Here is a 15428-nt window from a genome sequence, read left to right as displayed (position 1 = left end):
CTAGACCTCATCTTCTCCCACAAACTTCTCCCTCCCATCACCGCCTACCACAGGCTTCTACAACAGGCTCCGCAGCTGTGCTGAAGCCGCTTCACAAGCTCGACAATGCTAGTCTGACGTTCTTTCTACCCGCTGGGCGCTATAACCCTGCGCATCACCAACTGGTACCCCGTTCAGGCCTTCGCACAAGCCAACCGTGGCCCCTACCAGGCTTCAAGTCAGGACTGCCATCACCCAACATTGATAGAAACCCAACGTAGCCCACCAGGTCAGCCTTGGATGAACGGTGGCTGTATTGCTTGAAGGTTGCGGTTAGGCAAGGAAACACTGCCCTCCATGGTGCTGTACAAGAGAAAGGAGTTTACGCGCCTGGCTCCGCCCGCCAACATCACCGATAGCACAGATGTCTTTGTCATGCGAGGGACCAATGAAGTGTTCACGGAATATGAGAAGTACCTGCGAAGGCACGTATCTTGTCCACCCTTTCGTACGGGACACTGCTGACCGCGCGCAGATACGAATACTTAAGCCAGGTATGATGTGCGATCCGCGTGGTGACGCAGGAGACGCTGACTTTCTTGCAGAGGAAGTTCACCGACGCGGTCAACGGCAAGTCTGGTCTGAACTACTGGGACGCACTGGAGTCAGAGGTATGTTGTCAAGCACGCCGTTGATATAGCAACCTTACTGACACCCGCTTAGACCAAGAGCAAAGCAGATATCGAAGATGTCTTCCCGCTGCCACTCAAAGAACCCATTCTACGCAAAGTTCAGTTCTCGACAATCTCCCGCATTGACGACCTTGGTATGCGTCCTAGTCTACCGACCGTGAACGCACTAACCATCTATAGTGAGCTACATCTTCGACGAGTTCAAGAAAGACTACTTTCCGGGTGAGGCTGTTATAGCTCTCCTGCCTCCGGATGGCGAACAGATTCCCGGCATGATCCGTGAGAAGGCCAAGTTTCCCATGATAAGAGGTCCTGATGGTACCGTCCAGCGGCCTGCCTTCTCGCGGTACTTTGTTCGCTTGGGTGATGTGTCAGACAAGGAAGCACTTCTCGATGAAACGCATGTCCGTCGCGACCGCAAGGTCTTCACCAAGCAGAACCTTCGCGCTTTCTTGAAGAACTCGTTGCAGCGCGAGGCTTGGATAGGCGCACCATGGCTTGTCAAGGAGCACCTGGCTATCAGGCACAGACTACCTATGGAGATTCCTGGCCATTTGCTGCAAGACGCCAAACTGCTTTTGAACAAGGTACGTCTGCACGTGGTAGCTTCGGAAACCTTACCATTGCCCAGAGCAAACGATGCTGACGATGTTCAGCATCAACTGCTCCAGATGAGACCGCCTAAAGGACGGCGCTCGGCCAAATCGGAGGAGATTGCTAGGCAACAGCAAGAGCTGGCACGCATTCAGCAGCAGGTACGATATGAGCATAGAGACTCACTGTGTGCGACCGCTGACTTTCCCAGCACCCTGGCGCGACACAGCAACAGCTTCAGCAGTATCAGCATCAAGCTTTGGCTTCGCGCGTGGATCCCAAGCCTCCAATGCCCCCACCCATACGTTATCCAATTGAGGATCTCGACCTACCGCCCAAGCACAATGGCTCCTCTCGACCGCAGCTGAAATTCTTCACAGAAGAGCAACACGAGTATGTGATGTCTGGTCGCCGCATATCATTTGAAGACATTTCCATGGATGCGATGGGCTTGTTGCTCGAAGTGTGGAACACACTAAATGTACAGTGCGAGGTATACGTCATCGACAGCTTCACTTTTGACGATTTCGTGGACGCTATGAGATACACCGAGATCGACCCGCCTTGTCAACTGCTCGAGGAGGTTCATTGCGCTGTGTTAACCCAGCTTGTCGACAAGAGTGGCAAGTTGCTCGTTGCCAAAGGCATGCTGGACATGGTAGCCGATGTTGAAGAGCCGGCTTCCGATGGCCTCATTGAGAGCGAAGTATCAACACCGCAGCCTGACGTCCCTGCGAGATCGACACGCAGCAGACTTAGCCACGTCGATCCAGCGTTTGACAACCCACGCACACCGACAGGCGAAAAGCAGCACCGCGCCGCCGAGATGCTTGGAGAGCGCAGTTGGAAAGCCCGGCTTGCTTCGCGCGACTTCCTCAATGGCGGCTGGCAGGTGGTCTTGGTTGGGCTACTTCACCAACTCTCCCTGAACGCAGCCTTCAAGCAGCGCTGTGACACTATCCTCGCGGAGCTTGCACCCATGGACCTTCCGCCCAGCCAAGAGACTGCATTGCATCAATACGCCAAGCTGAGCGTTGATCTACGTATCTCGGCCTTGCAAATGATTACAATTTTGTCCATCACGACCGCTGCTATCAAGGAGTTCCTCGAGGCATGCAGTGAAGACATGACTGACGTCCGCAAACGGAAGATCGAACATCAGCGAGAGAAGAAAGCGTGCACCGAAGAGTTCCAGATCAAAGATCGCGAGTACAAGATCATGCTGCCTCAAAACATGGCAGAGTCGCCGAAACTTGACAGTGTGGAGCCAGCATCCGTGGACGGCGAAGGCGACGACACGCTCGAGACAAATGGCGCGGGCAGTTCGGATCCCGACGAAGAAGTGCCTCCCAATGGACGGTCACTGAGACGTGCTAGTGACCGTAAGCGCAAACGTGACGAAGAAACTGCTCGCCGAGAGAAGGAAAGGGCAGACAAGGCCGAGGCTGCGAAGAACAAGCAATCAAAGGAGTTCAAGAAGGTCTGTCGGGAACGCGAGGAGCTGCGTGCGCGTATCGAAGAGGCAGAGGCCAAGATCGAAGAATGCGACTCCGACTTGCGTGAGGCTAACGTCCAGCGCACGAAGATGCTGGGTAAAGATCGCTTTTGCAATCGATATTACTGGTTCGAGCGGAATGGTATGCCATTTGCTGGTCTTCCGCGCTCCAGCACAGCTGACTATGGTTACGCGAATGGACGCCTATGGGTCCAGGGTCCAGAGGAAATGGAGGCTGATGGCTTCATCAATCTTGCGCCAGAGGAGCAGAAGGCGTACCGTGCGCGCTTCGGCATCAGTACTCTCGAACGTCGCAAGCAGGAGGAAGGCGCCACTAGCCTGCGTGACGCTCACGAGTGGGCTTACATTGACGACCCAGACCGCCTCGACAACCTTATCGGCTGGCTTGACGATCGCGGCGAGCGCGAGAAGAAGCTTCGTAGAGAGCTCTCCGACTGGCACGAAACCATCGCACGCTACATGGAGGCACTCAAAAGCTTCCGTGAGGCCGAGGCGACGAAGAAGGTGGAAGCCGAGGAGGAGCAGGCGACCCGCGTGAGTACCCGTCACCGCGCGCATGAGGGTGAGACGGCGGCACAGGACCGCTGCTTGAAGTGGACCAACTCTATGGCGCTGGAGGAAATGGGCCATCTGCACTCAAGGCCTGAGAAGAAGCCATCGATCAAAGTCCGAGCAAGACAGGCTAAGGGCGTAGCGGCAGTTGTTAGCCGATCGACCGGTAAGCCAGTCACTCGCCAGGGTACGAAGTACGACTTCAAATGAGCTTTCTAGCAGCATCGCGACTGGTTTCTGACAGCAAAGCACTTGGAGAGCGGCTGTGTGGAATGGGGAGGATGTGGTGGACTGTAATACATATAGCGTGGCGCTGCGGCGCCATGTTGTCTGAGAGCTGTTTGCGTTGAGCACGCGATGATGTAAGTCTGTAGCGTTGAATATGTGCGGAAAGCTGCTCGGTAAACACCGAGCCTGCTGCGACAAGTATTGTTAGATCTCCGGGATACCTGTTCTAAGCCATGCCAATCTCTCTAACGATGCGTACAAACACCTGAGAGCAGTGTAGACGAGAAATCATCCGCGTACCAAGTCTTTTGCGCCACCACCACAACGCCGAATACAGATTGGCATGAACTGCCAACCCCATGCAACCCTGCAATGTCCAAAGCAGTGCATGATCACGACCAATTAGTGTGTTCAAGCAACCCAACTCCAAGTAATATGCTTATGCAAACAAAGCAGCTTATGCAACCTCTTCTTCGGCCCACCCTGGCAACGTGCCTTCGCCGCTGACACCTAGACCATATGCGCTGCCATAACCACCAAGCCCGTTGCTAAGTCCACCATATCCAGCGGGGCTTTGTTGTTGCTGCTGCTGGGCTTGTTGCGCCTGCTGTAGTGAGAATGCAGGCAAGCTCAGAGTACGGCTGTGCTGGGCTCGAAGGTTCTGCGAGTTGTTGTATGAATGCGACGCCGCGCCGTTAGTGAGGTACATGCTCTGGTGGCTCCCGTGACCGTACAGTTGAGACGGAGGCTCAAGGCCGGAAGACCGCGTCGAAGTCACTTCATTAGGTGAGCTGTAAAATGCCTGCTGGCTCTGAAGCTGCGTTGCTGATTGTGGGTGCTGGTAAGTCTGCTGGTTTTGGTATGTTTGAGCAGAGAAAGGAGACGGAGTCGACTCGCTACGTTGCTGCTGCGCTGTTTGTTGAGCTGCCTGCTGCGACGCCTCGGCCGCTGCTTGAACATGTTGTTGAGTCGCGGCTAGATACATTGTAAGAGGGTTGTTATTGCCTGTGTTGAAGATTGTAGACGCAGTCGGTCCGTTGAGAGGATTGTAAGCATTGGCACCTGAGCTCGCGGGCGACACTGAGCTGTGAGTCCTAGCCTGTTGCAGTCCATTGACCGGCGACGGAGAGCCAATTCCGTTCTCTTGGTTCTGTTGTTGCTGTTGCTGTTGCTGTTGCTGCATCTGCTGCGCATTGAGGACATGTCTGGGCGGGTTTCCGCATCGGTCTTTGCCAAAGTTCACCTTGAAGCGCTTGTACTCATCCTTGCCTCTGACTGCCTCGATTGCTTTGATCGCATTTGCAATGTTCGTAAAGTTCACGAAAGCACAGCTCTTCTCTCGCAAGGTGTTGACCAGTTCAATCTCACCATACTCCTGGAAGTCTTGACGCAGGCGGTCTTCGGACCATGACTCGTCCAAGTTACCAATGTACACGTTACGGGAAGCACCGCCAGAAACGGCGAGTGCAATCGCAGGAGGAAGAGCGCCGGAGTGTTTGCCCCATCCAATCTTCAATCTGCGGTTGTGGATCATGAGGCCCTGCAAGTTGCTCAAGGCGTAAAATGACGCGGCAGAAGTCGGATCGATGAAGGTGACAAAGCAGATATGCTTGTCGGGTATGTAGCGAATATGATGTAACAAGCCACCGCGAACGACGTTGCAGATCTCTTCGATCGTGGTCTCTGGGTGGATGTTGCCAAGATAGACCGTACGGTTGCCGAGGTTATTAACGCCGCCGGCAGTGGTCGCGACTGCCGCAGCTGCGACAGACTGCTGTGCTAGAGCGTTCGTGATCAGATCGCGGTCGGCCCCATTGAGCACGTGAGCGTAGCCGGGCGCAATGCCAAGATACTGGGCAGCATTCTGTTGTTGGGTTTTCGAGACGTAAGCACATCGGTCTTTGCCGTAGTAGACTCGGCGTGGCGGCTGCCATTTGGGCTCCTGTGGCAGCTGCGTAACGGCCTTGATGGCGTTCCCTATCGACAAGAAGTGGACGAAGCCGATAGCCTTCTCTCTGACGATCTTGATGGTATCGAGGGGGCCAAACTTGCTCAGGTCCTCACGCAGCTCATCTTCCGTTACTTCCTCTGGTAGGTTTCCAAGGTAGACGTTCCGCGAAGCACCAGACTGCTGTACAGCAAGCGCGACTGAGGTAGGCACCGAAGATGGCTTGCCCCAGCCGATCTTAATGTCCTGACCCTTGATTGAGAGCTTCTTCAGGATTGCATCGGAGTGGAAGTGGGTTGCTGAAGAGCCATCCAGAAATGAAATGAAGGCACAGTTCTTGTCTGGCAGCAAACGGACAGACTCAATCTGACCGCTGCGTACGTGACCGAGAATCTCTTCAGCAGAAGTCTCCGGAGGAATGTTACCTAGGTACACGGTACGACTTGTACCTGACATGAGGCCAGGAGCGAGGTTCATTGCAGGGCCGTAGCCGCCCAGGTTGGCTCCATTTAGAGCATTGAAGCTTGTCGTAGGTGCCTGCATTCCGAAGTAGGACGGTGCACCAAGCGTTGTCGGAGAGCCCATGGTATTGAAGACAGTTGGAGACATCGGCTGTTGTTGGTGGAATGCATTGCTCATATGATGCTGCTGCTGCTGCTGGTTGTGACGAGGACCAGCGTTCTGCTGAGAGAAGTTGGAAAAGCTTTGGAACTGCGGGGACTGGAAAGTAGACGGCGAGCCGGCCTGAAAGGGACTGCCCATCAACAGCTGCGACGGTAGAAGAGGAGTGAAGTTCATGTCATAGCCCGTTTGCGGCGTCTGCATGCTCGCAGTGTTGTAGCTGTCTGTCGATGGTAGCCGCGTTGTGTTGATCGGCTGTATTGTGTTCCTCTGGGGGTGCCTATCAGCATAACTGCTAATGGACGGCTGAGCTGAGTGGAATGATGACTGCGGAAAGCCGAAGCCGTCGCCACCTAAGGAAGCCTTGGGTGCGAACGATTGAGTGTGACGATGTCCGAAGCTAGATGCAACGGGCATCGCCTCGCTGGCCTGCATACCCAGCATGTGCGGCGGCAGCGCGAAGCTGTCCCGCAGGTTTGCTGAGAGAGCTGCCGTGTTGATGGTGAGGTCGTCCGGCTGCTAAGAGACCGGACTGCAAACGTGAAAGAAAACGTCCGAGGCTTAAGGAAGCGCTGCAAGCGACAAGGTTGGATTCAAACTTGGTCTGTAGAAAAGTGAGCACTTCGCCGTCTACGTTATGGGCACAATGGCGGCCTTCTACCCGAAGGCGCACGTGGATAGACCTACGTTTTTCCTCCGAAGAAGTCGTCTCTCGTTTTGCACCAGCTTCAATCTGTAGAGCTTCCGAGAAGACCGCAGTGTGACTGACTGCAACCGAAGAGGATATATACAGTTCCGCCTCTACTCACGATTGATTCTGGGTGACTGCCGTCTCTTGTCTCTGAGGTGAGCTTGCAGAAAGCAATGTCCGAAGCGGCTGCTCGAGCTATCGAAGTACAGAATAACAGGATATGCCGAGAAATGAAGGGGTACGAGCAATGGAGAATGAAGAAAGCAATTGAATGAACGACTGACTGCGAAGCACAAGGGCACAACGCTGTAGAAGGGAAAGAGATGCAGAATGTCCAGTACAGTACAATGTTCCACCTCAGCCTAGCCGGAGTATTATGGGGACATTGCTCCCGGCATGCAACAGGGGAGATCCGAGCCATCTGGCGGGAAATGAGATGCTCGACCAAAGCGGATAGGCTCTGCCGCATTGAGCTCCGAGGTCCGTTTCCACGCTCCGGTCGGGGTCTGGTGCTGTTGTCCTACCAATGTTAGCGCCTGTGTACTGAAGCAGAGGGCGCTGCTTGAATCAACAACGGTCGGCCATGGATGAGCGAGAGGGTGAACTCAAGCGCGAGCATTGTGCATGCGGCTCCCGAACTTTCAATGAGCTTTGCTGCAGGGCCGGTTAAGACAGCGAATCGGGTCGTTGTTCCTGACAGATGCGCTAAATGAGCCAGCGTGTGTACCTTGCCGGAATTAATAAGCTCAAAGCCACTCACGTGCAGTCTGCGCTAGGCTCGCGAAAATCGGCCTTCGACAGACCGGACACACATCTTGCACTTCTTAACCACCAGCGCTGCCGTTCTCCAGCTCTCGGGCTCGATGCTATGCAACGATGGAGCGAGACTACTCCGCTTGTTCGTGGGGCCACCGCCATCAAGGCTCGGACAATCATTCTTGGCTTACTGCACACCGCTGCAGACTCTGCCTTTGATGTGGGAATTTCAGAGTGCCAGACGCCATGGACAGAGCGCATGGGAATGTATCTTCCGTATCCTGACTGTGCGTTCACGAAAACTACTCGGCCTTGGAGTGTTCTCGTTCGCATGAATGACGCTACGCAAAATGATCTCCAACTGGTTCTTCAATGCACTTCAAGCCAACTCCAATACCGGTCAGAGTGGGAGACCGCTATTTCACGGATTGGATTGTGCACATAGCTCTGATGATCTGCAATCACATCTATTCAATACTCCGAGGCAAGAACGCCGGCCTCGGACAGCTTGAGATGCAGCTGCGGGGATAGCTCCCAGGTCAGATACGCCGTAGTTGTCGCCCGGCCGTCAATAGACCGACCGCCAGAACCGGGTGTAAGTACAACACACCTTCATACTGTCTCGAGCTTTGCAAGTCTAGACTTTTCCAATTTAGTCAATCCTTCCTGCTCGGGTCAATGGAGTACGACAAGGCCGTCGCAAGCGGCCCTCCAGAAGCCAAGAACTATCCGCATGAAAGCGTAGTGTCTGGAGGTAAAGATGGTCGTCTACGTGTCAAGGGTCCGGAAGTCGACACTAGTGTCCTGAAAGAGCCCATCACGTTCACGTTCTCTGGACGCACGGCTATGAACAGGTTCTTGAAGGCGCCCATGACCGAAAGACTCTGCAAGTGGAATGCAGAAGGCGAAGACGTTTCCGTTCGCGGCTACCCTACCGAGGAGTACAAACGGCTCTACCAGCGATGGGGAGAAGGTGCGATAGGAGTCATCGTGGCTGGTAACGTCATGGTAAAGTACGATGCGGTAGAAGCGTTTGGCAATCCGATCATATGCGATGACCACGACAACCGAACAAGCGCATTCCGGGAGGTTGCCGAGGTCACGAAGAAGCACGGCAGTCTGTTCATCGCTCAGCTTTCACATCCTGGACGGCAAGGAGGCGCTGCGTTGAATCCGCACCCCGTCAGCGCCAGTGACGTGCAGTTGAAGATCGAATGGGCGGGCAATAAGTTCAACAAACCCCGCTCACTCACTATCCCGGAGATCAAGGAGATGGTCAAGACGTGGGGCGAAACCGCTTACCTTTGCCAGCAGAGTGGGTTCGACGGGGTGCAGGTGCATTGCGCACACGGCTACCTGCTGGCTCAGTTCCTGTCGATGACAACGAACAAGCGGGACGACGAGTATGGCGGCAGTTTGGAGAACCGTAGCCGCATCATCTTCGAGATCATTAACGAGATCAAGCAACGTGTCAACGACTCCAGCTTCATCATCTGTGTGAAGCTGAACTCGGTCGAATTCCAGCCTGGCGGCCAGACGCCGGATGATTGCAAGAATTTGTGCCTGAAGCTTGAAGAAGCGGGTGTAGACTTTGTTGACCTCTCAGGCGGAACCTTCGAAGGACGAGCGTTCGAGCACAAGAAGGACTCAACCAAGGCACGGGAAAGCTACTTCATCGAGTTCGCTGAGATGATCCGGCCTCTACTGAAGAAGACGAAGGTCTACGTTACTGGAGGCTTCCGCACAGCAAGCGGCATGGTGCGAGCAGTCGCCGACGGCGCTTGCGATGGAGTCGGTATCGGACGGCCACTCGGAGCGGAACCATATCTTTGCAAGGAGATACTGGAAGGCAAGGTGTGCGGTGCGATCGAGAACTTCGTACCGCTCCCTCAGAATACGCAAGGGACAGGCACACAACTACATCAACTTGGTAATGGTGATGATTTGGTAAGCGATTGGAGTGATGAGGGCGAAGTGCAGCGATGGCTCGAGGCTTTTCACAAGGAGACGGAGCGAAAGATCAGTATCTTACCAAAGGTGGACAGCTCCGGTTACCCGGCGCTGCGTGCAGAGGTTGGCTTTGAGTACATGCGGTAGCCAAATATACCCTGTGCGCTTCTTTTTCTCGCGGGCGCATTCGTCAGTCTGCGTATGAAATGTCGCCGCTCGCGAACGGGGTATGTCAGTGCATAGTCTAGGCCGTAAAGGGAAAGCACGCAGAGCGGACCACTTCCGCGTCTTTAATGTCAAGGTGCCTCTGGAGCGGGTTCTAAACCGTTGTATGTTATCTCACACAGATGCTCCCGCTCCGCTCTGCTGCCACCGTCGCGCGTCATGTATCAGCAACACTGCCTCCAGCCGCAGCATGTATCGTCTGCACCTGCTCTTGCGGCAACCTGTTTCGCAACCGCTCCAATGCCCTACTCCCGGCGACCGCCCGCCGCACCAAAGTCAATATGTCCGGTCGAAGTGCCCCCAAGATGAAGGCGATGCGATCAGGAAGGACAACACTTACTTCTGAGGAGGCCAAGCGCCGGAAAGATGCTCGGGAAACGCTGAACCTCCTGCCACATAAGATGCTTACCCACTGGTATCGCAATGGTTGGCTTCAGATTGTACCAGACAACAGTATAGATTTCCTGAACGATCTCGCCGAATTGGCACAAGCATCCAGCGGTCGGCCGGGCATGGATGTCGGCCAGTTCAGACAGCTGGCGGAGAAGTATGGTCTCTCAGTCACTGGTGGCGATGTGCTCGGCATTGCCGTAATCCTTGTGAACCTTGGGCGGAACCAAGACGACAACCGCTTTTTGGGTCAAAGGCTGCTGCACACGCTCAGTGAAGCTGGCAACGTGGAGGCGACCCTACGAGTGTTGAACCACGAACTGGTGGGCAGTAAAGCGGACCCGAACCGCTTGCGAAGTGCAACTTTCAACACCTTGCGTGGTCACTTGAGGCAGCATGTGAGGGAGGGGCGTGAGTTTCGGACATGCGTGCTAGAAGGCAGGATCGCCTACGCACTGGGGGATGAGGACTATGCGATCAGCATGTGGGAGCGCAGTCTTGATCTGGCGGCGGAGTGGAGCGAGCGTACACGCCCAGACGCTTTAGGGAGGCTCCTGCTTCGCCGACGGGACGAGATAGAGCTGACCTCGCCGTGGATTGAGCTGACGTTGGTCTACTTTGAGCGTTACGACAAGCTCTATCGCCGAGGTGATATCAGTAAAGCGTTGCTCATGTTGGACAAGAGTAGGAGGGCGATGGAAATCGGATGTAGGCAGGATGACCCGACGAGCCATTACCATGCGGCCGAGTTCTTCAAGGAAGTCAGTGAAGACGGCAGTACGAGGTACACGAGCACGTGGCTTTACAACATGACGAAAGCCGCCGCTTCAGGACATGTCAAGGCGGCGCATGCTTTAGGCGTGTTCTATGAAAGTACAGGGTGGAAGTATATCGAGGATGAACCGCCCGATCATATCAAACCGACCCCATTCGACTCCTATCCGCCACCGGCAACCACGCAAAGTCCGCCATCCGGCTTCTTGTCCTCTATACGCAGCATGTTCGGATCTATAACAACATCTCGAATGTCAGAGACAGAGGCATCACGTCTAGATCTCTTCCAGACCGCCGTCTTCCCCAGCACGCCCCTCGAGCGCTGGACCCTCGCCTTGCGCTGGCTCGAAGTCGCCATGGACAGCATGTACGCGCCAGCCTACCTCCAAACAGCAAAGATGCTACTGGAAACCTCGCTCTGGGCCAACGCACAAGCACCACCATCCGCCCTAGACATGACACCCGCCCGCTACACCTACGCCAGTAAAGAAGACTTCGACGCCGGACGCCCTCTCCCATCCGCAAACGAAGGATTCGCTTCTGAAGACATCCCCGCCGAAGACAAAATCCACGATCCCCTCCTCGCCCGCAAATACCTGACCGAAATCTTCCACGCCCACCGCGCCGTAATCTACAAGCGCGAGCGAATCGCGCACACGCAAGCCTACTGGCGCAAAATGCGGCAGTCCAGCCGCGCAGAGGGCCACGATTTGGAGGACCACGAGATCCCGAGTCAGGTCCCCGAGGACGTACGGAAGTGGTTGCGCTGGCCGGATGTCATGGAGATGTATGAAGGCGAGATGGATGGGTTGGTGGCGCAGGCGAAGTGGCTGTGTGATAAGCATGAGTGGGATGTTTTGGATGAAAGGGGGGGCCTTTTGTACAAGGCGAATTTGGGCAACGTGCAGCTGGAGACAGGGGCGAGAGGTGCGGCTGCTGCTGCTGCTGCTGCTGCTTGACCATCCATCTAATCTCGCGCACTCTGCGCTAAGTACGATGACATCCGATTTCTTCATCTCATGCGCGCTGGAGACATTGTCATAAGCCGTTGAACGCAACGCCTTGCACTCCTTCTGCGCGTCTAAACGCGTGGTTTGTGCAATCATCTCTCCCCCCTGACGCGGCTCAGCGATACTTCCACTGTCTTCCACGGGCATGTGAGGATGCCGCGGACGCGACATCGGCCTGATCAACGAGCTGTTAACGAACTGGCTCAATCCTCATCCCAATTCGGATTCGGCCCTGGCGGTTTCGGCCCCCCCGCCTGCCTCGCCACAATAATCTGGTCCACGCTCAACACCGTCCTCGCCGCCTCTGTGGCCAACTTGATCGCCCACGATTTCGTCACCATCAAATCCAGGATCCCCTCCGCTTCCGCATCGAGCGTGCCAGTCCCAGACGCGTTCTCAATATCCACCCCGGTGCAATCGATCTCCTCGTCTTCCTCCTCATCCTCGTCATCACCATCCGCCTCCCCATTAGGCTGCTGTTTCGAAGTCCCGTTCGTCTGTGGCTTTGCGGCCGAGGAAGTAGTTGGAGGGGCAGCCTGATGGTGCGCCGTGTACAGCTTCGCGAGGACTTCTGTCGCGTCTAACCCTGCGCTCTCGGCCAACACGCGCGGCACGACTTCAAACGCTTCCGCGTACTTCCTCATCGCGTACTGAGCAAGGCCCGGCGTCTTGTCCGCCACACCCGCCACCCGCTCCACCAACTCCATCTCCGCGGCGCCAGCACCGGGCACGAGTCGGCTGTCTCGCGTGATGGCTTTGACGACATTGACGCCGTCATCTACCGCGCGCTCCACATCATCCAGATGGTTCTGTGTGGCGCCTCGCAGCACGAGAGTAGCGGTCCGGGTTTGTTCGTTCTCTTGTCGGAAGACCGTCACGCGGTCGCCGCCAATCTCTAGTGTCTCGACGATGTCAATGTTGCCCATCTCGTCCGGCATGGGCGCGCCTAACCTCGCTAGGGGAGTTGCGCCCACGACTCGGCAGAGCCGGCGTAGCTCGAATTTGGACAGCACTTTGATGACGAGCATGCCGAAGCGATTCAGGTAGTGCAGGGCCAGCTCGCCGACCGTCGTGCCTGCCACTACGACGCGCATGCCGGAGTCGTGGAGCTCCTTGATCGCGTTCTCCATCTGCTTCTCCTCGCCTTTCGTGAAGTCGTAGAGCTCCTTGCTGTTCTTCAGCAATACCGTGCCCTTCGTCTCTGTCTGCGAGATATCGATGGGACAGCTGAAGACGCCGACTTTGGCCTTCGTTGCCTTCTTGATTGTGCCGTCTGGTTCTCTGCCGAACACCATGCCCTTGACCACTTTGCTTTGTTCTAACGAACCACCCATGATCTTCACCACCCGAATGTTGTCCACGTTAAAATGACTTGGGATCTTTGGCATCACTGCCAACACAGCCTCGGCCACCATGTCTGCCAACAACTCTTCGCTGCCGCTCTGCTTCGCACCGATTACTGTTCGTAATGCCTTCGCCAGATGCGCCTGGTTCCTAATGTCTTCCACCTGATCGACCTCCAGCTCTTCTAACGCTTCCAACGCCACCCTCTGCGCTCGTTCATATCCACTCACGATCTCGCTCGTCTTCAGCCCCATGCGTAACAGCTCCTCCGCCTTCTTCAACAGCTCGCCCGCAAGCACAATCACGAGGTTCGTCGCATCGCCCATCTCTGCTTCCTGTTGTTGCGACGCCATGACGAGAAGTTTTGCGGCCGGGTGGACGACGTCGAGTTCGCGTAAGATGGTTGCGGCGTCGTTGGTCAGTGTCATTTTCTGCAGGTGGTTGATAACGATCTTGTTGCGGCCAAAGGGGCCAAGGGAGGTCTGGACGGTGGAGGTGATGGTCCTGCAGGCGTCGATGTTGCGCAGGACGGCGCCATCTTCGGCGTCGTAGCTTTGTAGATGTTAGTGTGGGTAGAGCATGGTTTGTGTGGTGGGGGGAGTTGGTTGTACTTCTGGTAGCCCGGCTTGAAGAGGCCCGCGTTGGGGGCGTTGGGTATTGAGAGGGACATGGCGTGTGTATTGAACGATATTGCGCAAGTCTATCGCTGAGGGTGAGACCTTTACTATGCAGGACAAGCTCAGTCGCGTGGTTCGTGTCGCTTCTGAATCTTTATTAGCTTCGCTCGATCTGCGCCGCCTACCGATGCCAGCAAGCGGGCCGTGCGAGTCGGTCCGCCTTACCCTTGACGGGCTGCGGTGCTGCAGGTCCAAGGCGCGAGGGGTGTCTGTGTGTCTGTGTTTCCTCCTACTCTGATCTGTGGGGAGCGCATCCCGTCTAGAAGTGACACCATCTCACACCCAGTATACCGGCATCGGCATCACCATCACCATCAGCATCACCATCACAATGCCTCCATCGGGTAAGATACTGGCAAGCGCCCGATGGAGAATGACCGGACTGCATACTGACCACACCCTCCAGACACGGCCACGCAGAACACTCCGCTCGCGCCGAGCGTGGAGAAGGCATACTACCGCAAATGCATCGAGCTCAAGCGCCGCCTCAACGAAGTGGAAGCGGCCAACGACGAGATGAAGATCCGCCGCGTGCGCCTGGACCGCGCCATCACCAAGATGCGCCTCGAGCGCGCCTTCCTCCTCGAGCAACTCAGCAAGCGCATGCACGGCGACATCGACGGCAGTGAGGGCAGCGCGGATGAAGGCATGGCCACTCCTCCCCTCGATCGGCCGCACAGGGACAAGCGGAGGCGGCATCATGCGCCTTCGGGAGGTTCCATCGTACCTCCTCAACAGCCGGTGCCCATTGCAGCATATCCGGGGCCGGCGTCTGCTCCACCCTTGCAACCAAGGCTGCTGCCCCTGGATCCAAGCGCCGCAGCAGGTAGTCCACCCCTCGTGCCTGGTCCGGGCGGTGTCATGGTCCCCGCGAACGCGGTGAACCAAGACGGCCAATACATCTACCTACCCTCGACTGACCATCCACTGCAACATCCAGCCGCACTGCCACCTCCACCGCTTGGACATCTACCGTCCCAACACGAAAGTCCGTACGGTCCACCTACCGGTGTGCCGACGACAGCCCGAGCCCATCTGAACGGCACTTCCACTGAAGAGCACGAGCCTCAACCCAACATCAACCGTTCCGAAGCTGCCACAGGCGAAGCTCTCACGGCCGGACCCACCATACGCGAGGAAGCGAGTGGTGAACGGAGAATCGTTGCCGACTCCACACCTGCTGCTGCAGAGACAGACCGTATGGACACTTCCGGCAGCGGCGGCGCAGGCGCAGGCTTCACAGCGGTAAACCGGTAGCAACGGCCGCGCAAACTCCAGCCATATGAAATCCGCCAGCCCTTCGCCGTACACCCCAGCATCTCGCCGCCATCCTCGCTGGCCCGTCTCCTACACCCCGACAGTCCCTTCACGCGAGGGACACCAGCCGACTTCGCCGCCAAGTTTACTGCCCCAGCTGGTCCGGACGACCCGCGCTTAGCGCCGCATGCGGACGGGAAGTATCGCTGTCCTTACTGTGACCC

The 15428-nt window shown here is 56.2% G+C and overlaps 6 protein-coding genes across 6 annotated transcripts; 4 read left to right on the top strand and 2 right to left on the bottom strand.

The window, feature by feature from the left end:
* Positions 1–336: 336 nt before the first annotated feature.
* On the top strand, positions 337–3543 carry BAUCODRAFT_65656 (uncharacterized protein; the record flags this gene model as incomplete). Its single annotated transcript, XM_007675572.1, has 6 exons — positions 337–468; positions 585–650; positions 703–805; positions 852–1258; positions 1328–1426; positions 1477–3543. 6 exons carry the CDS (start codon positions 337–339, stop codon positions 3541–3543), a joined length of 2874 nt encoding a protein of 957 aa, XP_007673762.1.
* A 496-nt stretch (positions 3544–4039) lies between these two features.
* BAUCODRAFT_383641 (uncharacterized protein) lies at positions 4040–6866 on the bottom strand. The gene is made up of 3 exons (XM_007675817.1): positions 6818–6866; positions 4722–6734; positions 4040–4660 (listed from the first exon to the last, which is right to left on the bottom strand). The coding sequence occupies exons 2-3, from the start codon at positions 6572–6574 to the stop codon at positions 4537–4539; spliced, it is 1977 nt and encodes a 658-aa protein (XP_007674007.1). The 5' UTR covers positions 6575–6734; positions 6818–6866; the 3' UTR covers positions 4040–4536.
* Positions 6867–8255: 1389 nt separating this feature from the next.
* Positions 8256–9674, top strand: BAUCODRAFT_120188 (uncharacterized protein; the record flags this gene model as incomplete). The annotated part of the gene is made up of 2 exons (XM_007675816.1): positions 8256–8318; positions 8358–9674. 2 exons carry the CDS (start codon positions 8256–8258, stop codon positions 9672–9674), a joined length of 1380 nt encoding a protein of 459 aa, XP_007674006.1.
* A 100-nt stretch (positions 9675–9774) lies between these two features.
* BAUCODRAFT_383618 (uncharacterized protein) lies at positions 9775–12135 on the top strand. Its single transcript, XM_007675815.1, has one exon. It carries the CDS (start codon positions 9875–9877, stop codon positions 11873–11875), a length of 2001 nt encoding a protein of 666 aa, XP_007674005.1. The 5' UTR covers positions 9775–9874; the 3' UTR covers positions 11876–12135.
* BAUCODRAFT_145902 (uncharacterized protein) lies at positions 12130–13940 on the bottom strand (the record flags this gene model as incomplete). The annotated part of the gene is made up of 2 exons (XM_007675814.1): positions 12130–13822; positions 13882–13940. 2 exons carry the CDS (start codon positions 13938–13940, stop codon positions 12130–12132), a joined length of 1752 nt encoding a protein of 583 aa, XP_007674004.1.
* Positions 13941–14198: 258 nt separating this feature from the next.
* BAUCODRAFT_31170 (uncharacterized protein) lies at positions 14199–15340 on the top strand. Its single transcript, XM_007675341.1, has 2 exons — positions 14199–14291; positions 14354–15340. Exons 1-2 carry the CDS (start codon positions 14279–14281, stop codon positions 15202–15204), a joined length of 864 nt encoding a protein of 287 aa, XP_007673531.1. The 5' UTR covers positions 14199–14278; the 3' UTR covers positions 15205–15340.
* The last annotated feature ends 88 nt before the right edge of the window (positions 15341–15428 follow it).

Source organism: Baudoinia panamericana (assembly GCF_000338955.1).
Source record: "Baudoinia panamericana UAMH 10762 unplaced genomic scaffold BAUCOscaffold_3, whole genome shotgun sequence".
In the NCBI taxonomy this organism is placed as follows: domain Eukaryota; kingdom Fungi; phylum Ascomycota; class Dothideomycetes; order Mycosphaerellales; family Teratosphaeriaceae; genus Baudoinia; species Baudoinia panamericana.
The sequence above is the reverse complement of the archived record's forward strand: the minus strand, read 5'-3'. Positions and strand labels throughout refer to the sequence as shown.

What these genes read in the sequence shown, in the direction of transcription:
- BAUCODRAFT_383618 (XM_007675815.1), top strand. Translation starts at nt 9,875, where the DNA reads ATGCTCCCGCTCCGCTCTGCTGCCACCGTCGCGCGTCATGTATCAGCA.
- BAUCODRAFT_383641 (XM_007675817.1), bottom strand. Translation starts at nt 6,574, where the DNA reads ATGCTGGGTATGCAGGCCAGCGAGGCGATGCCCGTTGCATCTAGCTTC. An exon ending in CAGCAACAGCAACAGCAACA is followed by an intron (nt 4,661 to 4,721) that starts GCAACAACAGAA and finishes GGACTGCAACAG; the next exon opens with GCTAGGACTCACAGCTCAGT.